Raw genomic sequence first — 13523 nt, 5'->3', positions numbered from 1 at the left:
TCCTCATCCATAGGTGTATGATTTTTGTCCAGTCTCTTTATGAACCCCCCCATACCCCTTTCCCCCTGAGAATTATCAGTCCACTCCCTTTCTATGCCCCTGATTCTATTGTATTCACCAGATTATTCTGTTCCTCAGGTTTTTAATTCACTTGATTTTTAGGTTCACTTGTTGATAGATATGTATTTGTTGTTCATAATTTTTATCTTTCCTTTTTTCTTCTTCCTCTTCTTTAAGAATACCTTTCAGCATTTCATATAATACTGGTTTGGTGGTGATGAACTCCTTTAGCTTTTTCTTGTCTGTGAAACTCTTTATCTGCCCTTCAATTCTGAATGATAGCTTTGCTGGGTAGAGTAATCTTGGTTGTAGGTTCTTGCTATTCATCACATTGAAAATTTCTTGCCACTCCCGTCTGGCCTGCATAGTTTCCGTTGAAAAGTCAGCTGACAGTCGTATGGGTGCTCCCCTGTAGGTAACTAACTGTTTTTCTCTTGCTGCTTTTAATATTCTCTCTTTGTCTTTTGCTCTTGGCATTTTAATTATGATGTGTCTTGGTGTAGTCCTCTTTGGATTCCTTTTGTTTGGGGTTCTGTGGGCTTCCTGGACTTGTAAGTCTATTTCTTTCACCAGGTGGGGGAAGTTTTCGGTCATTATTTCTTCAAATAGGTTTTCAGTATTTTGCTCTCTCTCTTCTTCTGGCACCCCCATAATTCTGATGTTGGTACGCTTGAAGTTGTCCCAGAGTCTTCTTACATTATCTTCAACTTTTTGGATTTTTTTTTTTGCTTTTTGCTTTTTCGGTTGAGTGTTTTTTGCTTCTTTGTATTTCAATTCTTTGACTTGATTTTTGTGTTCCTCTTGTCTGTTTTTGGGTCTCTGTATAATATTTTTTATTTCAGTCAGTGTATGTTTAATTTCTAGTTGGTCCTTTTTCATCTCTTCGAGGGTCTCGTTATATTTATCGGCCTTTTCTAGGATATTCTTAAAAAGCCTTATAACCGTGGCTTTGAATTCTATATCCAGTCGTTTGTTTTCCTCCATTTCTTTCGTTTGTGATCTGATTCTTAGACGCCGCATTTTCACTGCTTCCCTGAGTTGGTAGATTTGTGTGCTAGGTTTCCAATTTGGCCCAGTGGGTCTGCCTCCCCAGTTAACCTGAGGTGGACACTCTTGGTGCACCCCTTTGTGGACTGTGTGTACAGCCTTGTTGTAATTAAGTCTTTATTGTTGTTGGTATCACTGGGAAGAATTGACCTCCAGGCCAGTTGGCTGTAAGGATCAGCTGTGTCTATGCTGGGAGAAGTCCGGTGCTGGAGACAGCCTTATAGGATTAGACTTGCCAAATTGCAATAGCCTCTGTGCTCAGCTTGGATGGGGTGGAGTCTCAGTCTTGGCTTCCCGTCAGCCTTGCCCTTGCTAGCACGTGTGTGCCTTCAGTCCTCTGCCTTCCCGGCTCCCGATTCTCCGCCCGAGAATCCAGACTCCCCCCACAAGAGCGTGGGTCTCCGGGGGCTCGCCTGGAACTGGGGTTCACTGCAGTCAGAACTGGGGCTCACTTCAGTCAGAACTGGTGTTCAGTGCCGTCAGGAGCCTCTGACTCCCTTCTGCTAGGGAAAGCCTGTGGCAGCCTCCGCAGCCTTTGTGCACACTGGCGCGAGCGGACTTTCAGTCTTCCGCCTTCCCCGGCTCCCGAGTCTCCGCCCGAGAGTCCAGACTCCCCCCACAAGAGCGTGGGTCCCCGGGGGCTCGCCTGGAACTGGGGTTCACTGCAGTCAGAACTGGGGCTCACTTCAGTCAGAACTGGGGTTTTGTGCCGTCAGGAGCCTCTCACTCCCTTCCGCTAGGGAAAGCCTGTGGCAGCCTCCCGCAGCCTTTGTGCGCACTGGCGCGAGCGGACTTTCAGTCTTCCGCCTTCCCCGGCTCCCGAGTCTCCTCCCGAGAGTCCAGACTCCCCCCACAAGAGCGTGGGTCCCCGGGGGCTTGCCTGGAACTGGGGTTCACTGCAGTCAGCACTGGGGCTCACTTCAGTCAGAACTGGGGTTTTGTGCCGTCAGGAGCCTCTCACTCCCTTCCGCTAGGGAAAGCCTGTGGCAGCCTCCGCAGCCTTTGTGCGCACTGGCGCGAGCGGACTTTCAGTCTTCCGCCTTCCCCGGCTCCCGAGTCTCCGCCCGAGAGTCCAGACTCCCCCCACAAGAGCGTGGGTCCCCAGGGGCTCGCCCGGAATAGGTGTTCAGTGCAGTCAGAACTGGGGTTCAATGCGGTCGGGGGCTCCCTTCCCCCTTCCGCCAGAGAAAGCCAGCCAGGCACTCCGCCGCCCTTCCTCTCTGCGCGCACTAAGACCCTTTGCCGTACCTCCAATTCTCTGTGAGCTTTTCTCCTTCCTTCTAGTTGTAGAATTTTCACTCAGCTTTCCTGCGGTTCTGGATGGTGTCCGTTCTGTCTTTCAGTTGTAGTTTTGAAATTGTTGTGCGAGGCAGCAGTTTAGGTGTTTACCTATGCCGCCATCTTGGTTTCTCCACCATATATAGATTTAGAATGTCAAGAGTATTTAAATACGGAGTAGTTAGAAATAAGTAGTCATTTTTAATCAGTTTATTTTGTTTATAAATTTACATCTGTATTAAAAAGAAAAATGTTTTTAGAAACAATGTAATGTGTTTTGATATGATATTTATTTAAATTAGGTGCTCATGAGAAGCAAGAGGTAAAAAAGAAGAAGATTGAAAAAGGAGCGCCTAATGTGCATCCTCCTGCTGCCCCAGCTGCCAAGCCCTCTGCGGATCAGATCCGACAGAGCGTCAGACACTCTCTCAAAGATATCCTGATGAAAAGGTAACACACATTACTGTTGTGGGAGATTGAATAATACATGCTTCTTGTATTTGAAAAATAATTGAATTGTTCTAATTTTAAGACTTACAGATTCAAATTTGAAAGTACCAGAGGAAAAGGCAGCAAAAGTTGCCACAAAAATTGAAAAAGAGCTTTTCTCTTTTTTTCGGGACACAGATGCTAAATATAAGAACAAATATAGAAGTTTGATGTTCAATCTGAAAGATCCTAAAAACAATGTAAGTGTGTTTTGTTCATGTTCTTAGATACTTATGCTTCCTACTTTACTGAATGCATAAAGATTTAAGATTGTAATACAGTAGATCTATAATTTCTTGAAGTAAGACCGTGGAATTTTAATAGTCTTTTGCTTCTGGATTGAATTCTGCTTAGTGGTGACTAGTATTATGGAATGAGCCTATTAAAATATAAAATACAAATCTGTCATAACCTGATTTATGTGAATTTTCTTTCCTTTATGTTCCTTGTTCAATCTAATTTGTTAAGAATTCGTATGTATTCTTCAAAAATGATTAAACTAAAATTGACAATACTATTTAATACTCCTGATTTAAATCGGAGAATAACTGCATTCCTTAAAATAAATTGCATTTAGATTAAAAAAAACTATTTTAAGACATTTTTATTACATTAAATATGACTTTAGTTCTAAATATCTTTTAGCAATGGCGTAAACATTCACAATGAAACCTTAACTTTCCTGGGACTCCTTGTTTGTGATTTAGAATCTAAAAGCTATGTGTGTGTAGATGCAAATGCCTTGCATATTTGGTTAAATTTGACAAAGCTTTCACGTAAGTGATAGCAATTTGTCAGTTTGCATACCTATATTTGCTATAGTATGTGATTTAAGTATTTTCTTGAAATATTCTAACAGCTACTTAGAGAATTCTACAAGAATCTCACGTTATGTTCTATGGCAGTGGTCGGCAAACTCATTAGTCAGCGGAGCCAAATATCAACAGTACAACGATTGAAATTTCTTTTGAGAGCCGAAAACTGACTTCTGCGCATGGGCCACAAAGTTTCAGTCGCATTGGACATGCGCGCCCACACGTGGTATTTTGTGGAAGAGCCACACTCAAGGGGCCAAAGAGCTGCATGTGGCTCGTGAGCCGCGGTTTGCCGACCACTGGTCTAGGGGATCTATTACTTTTTGAATTGTGTAATCTGGAAGTTTTTTTTCAATAAGAAATTACTTCCTTTAGGTTTCTTTCTTGCAGTTGATTCTTCCCTCTGGAATTCCTCCAGGCCTGTTAGGATTTAAACATATGCAATCTTAAAAATATGAAAGACATCATATTTAGTAAAGCTCTTTTATGTACTACTTTGTCTGTTATGGCAGTGTGTCCTTGGGAAGACATAATACAGCTTTGGGATAGATGTTGTAATGTTTCCAGTATATGTGCTTCTGCATCATGTGTTGCTTTTTGTGAGATGTGTATTTTGCTGCCTTAGATAAGTTCCTAGGCTACAAGGCTGTCATTTATTCTTGTGGTAGGCAATATGTAAATTATAAAACAGTTTTCAAAATTGCATCTTATTTATTACAAGTTTTTGGATAGCCTTTTTTTTCTTCTGAAAATGTTTTTCTCCCTTTCCCATTTTTAAATACTTGCAGATATTATTTAAAAAAGTACTGAAAGGAGAAGTAACCCCTGATCATCTTATAAGAATGAGTCCAGAAGAACTAGCTTCGAAAGAGTTAGCTGCTTGGAGACGAAGAGAAAACAGACATGTAAGATTACTCATGAATATGTTTGACTATATTAAAGTCTATATATATATATTTTTAATTTAATAAATATTTATTGTTCAGATTATTAAAATTGTTCCTCTTTTTTCCCCCATAGCTCCCCTCCTCCCGGTTCCCACCCCACCCTCTGCCCTTACCCCCCTCCCCCCCCCCACTGTCCTCATCTATAGGTGTACGATTTTTGTCCAGTCTCTTCCCGCACTGCCCACACCCCTTTCCCCCCCAAGAACTGTCAGTCCACTCCCTTTCTATGCCCCTGATTCTATTATATTCACAAGTTTATTCTGTCCATCAGATTTTTTTATTCACTTGATTTTTAGATTCACTTGTTGATAGATATGTATTTGTTGTTCATAATTTTTATCTTTACCTTTTTCTTCTTCTTCCTCTTCTTGAAGAATACCTCTCAGCATTTCATATAATACTGGTTTGGTGGTGATGAACTCCTTTAGCTTTTTCTTATCTGTGAAGCTCTTTATCTGCCCTTCAATTCTGAATGATATCTTTGCTGGGTAGAGTAATCTTGGTTGTAGGTTCTTGCTATTCATCACTTTGAATATTTCTTGCCACTCCCGTCTGGCCTGCATAGTTTCTGTTGAGAAATCAGCTGACAGTCGTATGGGTGCTCCCTTGTAGGTAACTGTTTTTCTCTTGCTGCTTTTAATATTCTCTCTTTGTCTTTTGCTCTTGGCATTTTAATGATGATGTGTCTTGGTGTGGTCCTCTTTGGATTCCTCTTGTTTGGGGTTCTGTGCGCTTCCTGGACTTGTAAGTCTATTTCTTTCACCAGGTGGTGGAAGTTTTCTGTCATTATTTCTTCAAATAGGTTTTCAGTATCTTGCTCTCTCTCTTCTTCTGGCACCCCCATAATTCTGATGTTGGTACACTTGAAGTTGTCCCAGAGGTTCCTTACACTATCTTCATATTTTTAGATTCTTTTTGCTTTTCCGGTTGGGTGTTTTTTGCTTCTTTGTATTTCAAATCTTTGACTTGATTCTTGCGTTCCTCTAGTCTGCTGTTGGGTCTCTGTATAATATTTTTTATTTCAGTCAGTGTATGCTTAATTTCTAGTTGGTCCTTTTTCATATCCTCGAGGGTCTCGCTAAATTTATCAGCCTTTTCTAGAAAATTCTTGAAAAACCTTATAACTGGTTTTGAACTCTATATCCAGTCGTTTGCTTTCCTCCATTTCTTTCATTTGTGATCTGTTTCTTTGTCTCCACATTTTGGCTGCTTCCCCTAGTTGATAGTGGCTTTGTGTGCTAGGTGTCCTATAGGGGCCAGTGGCTCAGCCTCCCCAGTTACCTGAGGTGGACACTTTTGGTGCACCCCTTTGTGGGCTGTGTGCACAGTCTTGTAGTTAAGCCTTGATTGTTGTTGGTATCACTGGGAGGAATTGACTTCCAGGCCAATTGGCTATGAGAATCAGCTGTGTCTACGCTGGGAGAACTTCTGTGCTGGAGACACCCTTATGAGACAAGACTTGCAAAAGCCTCTGTGCTCAGCTTGGATGGGGTGGAGTCTCAGGGTGGAGCAGACAGCATTTGTTTCCCATCAGCCCTGCCCTAATAGGCCCCTGTGTCTCACTGTCCCGTGGTAATCGCTGCAAGCATCTCTGAGAGAAAGCCGCCCTCGAGTTCCGCCCGCAGCCAGACAGTCCAGTTTCTCCCAGAATGAGTCTGGGTCCCCAGAGTCTCTTCCGGAAGTGGAGTTAAGTGCAGTCGGGAGCTTTTGTCTCCCTCCCGCTTGAGAAAGCCAGCCACGTACTCAGTTGCCTGCCCTCTCCGCGCGCGCGCACTTTGGTACCTCTGCCTTCCGTAGTTCCTCTGAGCCTCAGTGTGCTTTTGTCTTTCCTGACAGTCCAGTTTCACCCCGTATGAGTCTGGGTCCCCAGAGTCTCGTCCAGAACTGGAGTTCAGTGCAGTCAGGAGCTTTTGTCTCCCTCCTGCTTGAGAAAGCCAGCCGTGCATTCAGTTGCCAGTCCTCTCCGCTCGCGTCTCAGTACCTCTGCCTCCTGCAGCGCCTCTGCATCTCAGTGTGCTTTTCTCTTTCCTTCTAGTTGTAGAATTTCCACTCAGCCAGCCTTCCTGTGGTTCTAGATGGTGTCCGTTTTGTCTTTTAGTTGTAGTTTTTAAATTGTTGTGCAGGGCAGCAGTTTAGGTGTTTACCTATGCCGCCGTCTTGGTTTCTCCCTTAAAGTCTATATTTTTTAAGCCTTCTAGTTGTTTAGCCTTGTTCTTAAATGCTATCTTTTATTTTTCTTGATCTCTGCTACTTTTTTTCATTTTCTCAAGTTTTCAGGTTACCTAAATACTTGGTGTTTTGTTATATAATTCGTAAATCAGAAGGTGGGGAAATAGGTGCATCTTATCTTAGTCACATCTTGACTTTTCAGAAACCCAGTATAATGACTATTGGTAATTTGTAGAGCCAGATTTAATTCAGAATGAAAATTTTGTAATCCCCCATTCGAAGTTTCAAATGCCAAAAGCTCTAAAAAATGTTTTTTCCTGTAACAAATTTACTGATAAAATTGACCTGAATTGCCATGCCTTAATGTATTCAAGAAATGTTGTGTATTTAATTAAGTAGTACTAACTGGAATGTTATGTAACAGATACAATATGTGCACCATATTGCATTTTTAAAACTAAAAAAATTCTAAAAGTCACTGATGGTAGGAGTTTTTAGTTGAAGGTTGTGAACTTGAAATACCTTTAAAGATTTAAGTGAGTATGTATGTGATTTGAAGTATGAGGTAGCCCATCATCCACTATTTTATTACAGTGGCCTCAGAATATTAGCCCTTTATTCTAGAAAATACTGGTTACTTATAATTCATATTCACTCTACATAATTTTCCTGATTCTTCATAATATTTATCTGCATCTTAGGTATTAAGCTTCCAAGTAGATCTTCTGCCAAATGTATTTTGAAGTACCAAAGGACTTGATTTGATATATTATACTTTTTCACATATTTCTTTAATTTCAGACTGTGTAATTTCTCCTGTTCTTTTACTTAATTTTTTTTTTTTTTAATTTTAATGAGAGAGAGAGGAAGGGAGAGAGAGAGAGAGACACACGCACATCAATGAGAGAGAACCATCAGCTGGCTGCTTCCTTCATGACCCCTCCTGGGGATCAAACTCCTAACCTGGGCATGTGCCCTGACCAGGAATCAAACCGTCAACCTAACCAGCAACCTAACTGGCAACCTCTCGGTGCATGGTATAACACTCAACCAATGGAGCCACTCCAGCCAGGGCTGTTTTATTTTTTGAAAATAGTATCTCCTCTTATGCATATGCCTTTCTTCTTTGAAACTGGGGCTGCAAGTATCATCGGCAGTAAAGACCAGCTTGTTTATCTTTAGGCCTTGTACCTGATTTCTTTAAATGATGATTTGTATTAAACTAAAGCGAGCTAAATAACCGGACCCATCTTTACCCATCCTTAACCTCTTCCATTCTCATCTACCTTTTACTAGTTCTTGTTACACTTCTTTATTTTGTTTTATTGCTGAGCTTTATTTTTTTTTAAATATTTTCTGTTAGACCATAGAGATGATTGAGAAAGAGCAGAGAGAAGTGGAAAGACGACCAATCACAAAAATAACTCATAAGGGTGAAATAGAAATTGAGAGTGATGCTCCAATGAAAGAACAGGAAGCAGTCATGGAGATTCAGCAGGTAAAGATAATAAAAATATTGTGTTTTATAGTGCTCAAAGCATACAGATCCAGAAAAGGTTTCTTTGCCTAATGTTCTTAAAGTAGAAGAATCTTAAAAAAATGTTTATATTTTAAAGTAGCCTATTTTTTTTTTTTTTTTGGTTTAAAGGATTTCTGGGAGTGTTTAAAGTATTGTTTCTCTGTATGTAGTGTGTAGACTATCTGCATTATGGGCAGCTGTTAAGCAATTGTTAAAATGTATATTCCTGGGGTCTTCATGACGTAGTGAATTCCTTAGTAGACCTTGACATGTGTGCTTCTTGAGAGCTGGTGAAGCTTCTTATTTTTAACTAGAGGCCCGGTGCACGAAATTCGTGCACGGGGGAGGGGGGTGTCCCTCAGCCCAGCCTGTACCCTCTCCAATCTGGGATCCCTCTCACAATCCAGGACTGCTGGCTCCCAACTGCTCGCCTGCCTGCCTTTCTGATTGCCCCTAACTGCTTCTGCCTGCCAGCCTGATCACCCCCTAACCACTCCCCTGACAGCCTGATTGATGCCTAACTGCTCCCCTGCCAGCCTGTTTTCCCCTAACTGCCCTCCCCTGCAGGCCTGGTCACCCCTAACTGCCTTCCCCTGCAGGCCTGGCGCCCCCCCCCCCCAACTGCTCTCCCCTGCAGGCCTGGGTCCCCCCCAACTGCCCTCCCCTGCAGGTCTGGTCACCCCCAACTTCCCTCCTCTGCCGGCTTGGTCACCCCTAACTGCCCTCCCCTGCAGGCTTGATCGCCCCCAACTGCCCTCCCTTGCAGGCCTGGTTCCTCCCAACTGCCCTCCCTTGCTTGCCATCTTGTGGTGGCCATCTTGTGGTGGCCATCTTGTGTCCACATGGGGGCAGGATCTTTGACCACATTGGGGCATCCACCTTGTGTGTTGGAGTGATGGGCAATCTGCATATTACTCTTTTATTAGATAGGATAGAGGCCTGGTGCACCGGTAGGGGCCAGCTGGTTTGCCCTGAAGAGTGTCCTGGATCAGGGTGGGGGTTCCCTTGGGGCATGAGGCGGCCTGGCAAGGGGCCTGTGGTGGTTTGCAGGCCAGCCATGCCCACCGGCGACCCAAGCGGAGGCCCTGGTATCTGGGGTTTATTTATCTTCTACAATTGAAACTTTGTAGCCTGGAGCGGAGCCAAGCCTTCTGCTTGCTCCATGGTGGCAGCCATTTCTATTGGGATTTATGTATCTTCTATAATTGAAACTTTGTAGCCTTAAGCAGAGGCCTGGGCCGGCCACGGTGTGTGGAAAGCTTGGCTTCCTCCATCGCCGAGGGCTACCCTAGCCTCCTGCTCTTTCCAGCTCTGTGGCTGCCGCCATTTCTGTTTGGGTTTATGTATCTTCTATCATTGAAACTTTGTAGCCTTGAGTGGAGGCCTGGGCCGGCAAGGGCAGGTGGAAAGCTTGGCTTCCTCCATTGACGGGGAAACCCAAGCCTCCCTCCTGTTCTCTGTGGCTGTAGCCATCCTGGTTAGGTTTATTTGCATATTCGCTCCTGATTGGTTTGTGGGCGTGGCTTGTGGGTGTAGCAGAGTGATGGTTAATTTGCATATTACTCTTTTATTAGATAGGATTATTAGTGAGAAAATAATATGAAATCTTGTTAGACATCTTGAAGAAAGGAATGTTTAAGTTTTGCTCTATTTTAAGTCAGTTAATATCTAAACATTTGTTATTTAACAAAGGAGTTACAAACAACCTGTAAATGGAACAGTTTCATTTTAGAAAAATGCCAGTATGAAATATAAGTTGATGTTAATTGAGGCCAAACTTTATCTGCTAAAACTAATTTTGCTCTAACTTTTGTTAGGAACCTGCAGGTAACAAGTCTTTGGAGAAAACCGAAGGATCTGAAAAACAAAAGGAGGAGATTGACTCTATGTCTAAAGATACCACAAGTCAACACAGACAACATCTTTTTGATCTTAACTGCAAAATTTGCATAGGTAAATGGAATTTTTTCTTCCTAAAATGTTGCTTTCACTTGGAAAGGGGGTTACTTGTATTTGTAATTTAAGTAGAGTTTTGTTTTCCTAGTATTGGTGGTAAAGCACCTACCTACTCCGTTTGAGCAATAGCGCATTTTTTGTGTGTGACTTCTTCAGGCTTGGCATGTAATTTTATATTATTGTGTACTTTACTATCTAGAATCAGTTGTATTATATAAGATCTGAACTTATCAATCCAGTGTCATATGACTAAAATTTTACCATTGCAGTAGACTTCAGAAATTGTGGGCAGTGGTGATGGTACTGTCATTTAGTAAGTGAAGGAGTGAAATAATATTCATATTGTATTATTATATGTAATAAATGAAACATCAGAAATTACCTTTTTTTTCTCTGGTATTCTTTTTTTGTTGTTGCTAATCCTCACCCGAGGATATGTGTCCATTGATTTTTTTTTTTTTTTTAAAGGGAGAATGGAAGTGGGGAGGAGAGACAGAGAGAGAAACATTGATGAGAGAGAGACACATTGATTGGTTTGCCTCCTGCAAGTGCCCTGCTGCGGATTGAGTTTGTGACAGACACTGCAGTCCTCAGACTGACACTCTATCCACTGAGCCAAACTGGCTATGGCTTCTCTAATATTTGTATTTTTGGTCATTAATAAATATTTGAGTTCTTACTCCTTGCCAGGCACTTTGCTGGAAGAAGGGAATATAGTAGTGAAACAGTCAGATGTTATCCAGGGTTTAAGAGAAATTGTAGTCTAATGGAAAAGACAGACAGGTGATGATTTGAGTTACAGAAGTACAGTTGTTATAAATGTATTTGGGTAGCAGAAAGACCTGGTCTAGATTGCGTTGTTAGGGAGGTTTGGCTGAGAAATTGACATTTACACTGAGACATGAAGGTTGAGAACTATGCCTGCAAAGAGCGGAGAAGACCATTCTACTGGGATGGCATGAGCATGACTTGAATTCAAGGAGAAAGGCACATGATTTGTTTGAAGAGATATTTAGAAATCAGATTTCATAGTATCTTATAGCCATTGCTTTTCAAACTGCAGACTGTGACTTAATAGTAGAAATAAAATCTAGCAACTAGAATTTCAAGGAAAAGCAGTTATCTTTCCTAATAATACAGAAACATGTAAATTGACCGTACCTCCGCTACGCCCACAGCCAATCAGAGTGAGTATGCAAATTAACCCAATAAAGATGGAAGTTAATTTGCATACATACCTGGGTCCCGGGAACCTCCTTGGCACCCAGGTCACTCCCAGCCGGCCATCCCGCAGAGGCTTTAGGCTTGGGGGACGGCCTGGAGGGGTGGGAGGTGCCCGCTTCCCAGGCCTACAGCCTGGGGCGGAGGCTGTGGGCTTGGGAAGGGGCCGAGCCTGCCATTGGAGGGGTGGGAGGTGCCTGCTTCCCAAGCCTACAGCCTGGGGCGGAGGCTGTGGGCTTGGGAAGGGGTCGAGCTGGAATCGGAGGGAAGGGGAAAAAAATCAATGGAAACATATCCTCAGGTGAGGATAAAAAGAAAAATAAAGAAAGAAATGTCGTATCTTATGAAAGGCACATCTTGAAAATGCCTAAAGAAAGTTGTCATTTTTTCATGGTGAAGGGACTGGAGTCCATGTTGATGAAAATACCTTGGTGGCTACGGTGACTGGCAGTGGCTGCAGTAGCGGGGTGGTGGGGCTGGCGCCTTCCCCTGATCAGCCCGGTTGCCTTCCGCAAAGGGAGGACAGACTGCTCCAACAGGGAGCGGGCCTAAGCCATCAGTAGGACATCCCCTGAGGGCTCCCGGTATGTGAGAGGGGCAGGCTGGGCTGAGGGACCCCTCCCAGTGCACGAATTTCATGTGCCGGGCCCCTAGTCCTATCTAATAAAGAGAGGGAATATGCTAATTGACTGCCACGCCCTCAAAGATGGCGACACCCATAGCCACAAGATGGCAGCACCCAGTTCCCTCAGCCCTGCCAGGGCGGCATGCACACCGCACAGCTGGGCCCGCCTCCAGGAGTCCCCGAGTCCCCTCAGCCTCCCAGCTGTCCAGGGCTGGCCCGAGGCACAGGCAAGCCTCGGATGTCGGCTGCCCAGCTGCCCAGGGCCGGCCCGAGGGATGACCAAACAACTGAACAAGCGGGCTGCGTAGGGCGACCAGGCTGGTGGTGATGGGGGCGGCCATGAGGGGTGACCAGGCCAGCAAGGGGGGGCAGTTGGGGGTGACCAGGCCAGCAGGGGGCGCTGTTGGGGGCGACCAGGCCGGTATGGGGGGCAGTTGGGGGCGATTAAGCATTTAGGGGTGACCAGGCAGGCAGGAAGGTGAGCGATTAGGAGCCAGCGGTCCAGGATTGTAAGAGGGATGTCCAACTGCCGGTCTAGACCTGCAGTCGGACATCCCCCGAGGGGGTCCCAGAATTGGAGAGGGTGCAGGCTGGGCTGAGGGGACCTCCCTACCCCCGGTGCAATAATTTTGTGCACCGGGCTCTAGTTTATATATAACAAAAAATGCAGACATAAAAATCGCATATCTGTAAGGTATATGTACATGTACATATACCCCTGTAGTGAGTAATGGATCATGATGTAAAAATATTACTTTAGAGGTAATAAAACATGCTGAAAATCTACTTTTGTAGGCCACATTAAAGATTTTGGTTTTTTTTACCTAAGAGCAGTGGATAGTGACTTAATGGTTTTGGAAGGGAAATGACTTGATAAGATTGGAATTTTATGAAGATATATCTGACTTTGCCTGGAGATTACAGTCGAAGAATTCAACAGAGAAAGGAGGAAGAATGAGTCCAAGTGGGAGATGGTGGTATTTTAATTAGAGTGGTAGCATTGGAGATGGAAATAAGTAGAGGAGTTTTGAGAAAATACCCAAGTTAGTAATAGTAACACATGTTGGAGATTGACTGGAGTTATGGCCTAAGAAATGGTGATGTGTTAAGGAAGATTTTACATTTATATTCAGTTTATTCGTAAAGGTGAAGGATCAAGAGTGTTTTTTTAAACTCGAGATAATAGTTCTCAATGTTTATATTTTCACTGTAGTATACTAAAGGAATGATACATTGTTCAGAACATGAAAAAGTCTTTTAAGTTAGTTGCTTGTTGCTCTCCATTATTATACTAGAGACTGGATAAAATGTATTATATGTTATTTAATTTTCCTATAATAATATCTTACCAGAATTAGGTGTATTAACATATTTTACAGTCTCTGTACAGTGATAAA

General features: G+C 43.3%; 1 protein-coding gene across 8 annotated transcripts in view; it reads left to right on the top strand.

Moving 5' to 3' along the window:
* Positions 1 to 13523, top strand: part of PHF3 (PHD finger protein 3) — a 90651-nt gene that overhangs the window by 62748 nt on the left and 14380 nt on the right. For all 8 annotated transcript variants that reach the window (XM_080665677.1, XM_080665681.1, XM_080665683.1 and 5 more), the window contains 5 exons: positions 2688 to 2835; positions 2918 to 3074; positions 4478 to 4594; positions 8169 to 8303; positions 10142 to 10277. In XM_080665677.1, the coding sequence (XP_080521803.1) occupies positions 2688 to 2835; positions 2918 to 3074; positions 4478 to 4594; positions 8169 to 8303; positions 10142 to 10277 (693 nt within the window). The remainder of the gene's footprint in view (positions 1 to 2687; positions 2836 to 2917; positions 3075 to 4477; positions 4595 to 8168; positions 8304 to 10141; positions 10278 to 13523) is intronic.

Source organism: Plecotus auritus, assembly GCF_963455305.1.
Source record: "Plecotus auritus genome assembly, chromosome: 4".
Classification (NCBI taxonomy): Eukaryota; Metazoa; Chordata; class Mammalia; order Chiroptera; family Vespertilionidae; genus Plecotus; species Plecotus auritus.
This window is presented reverse-complemented; position numbering and strand designations above follow the sequence as displayed.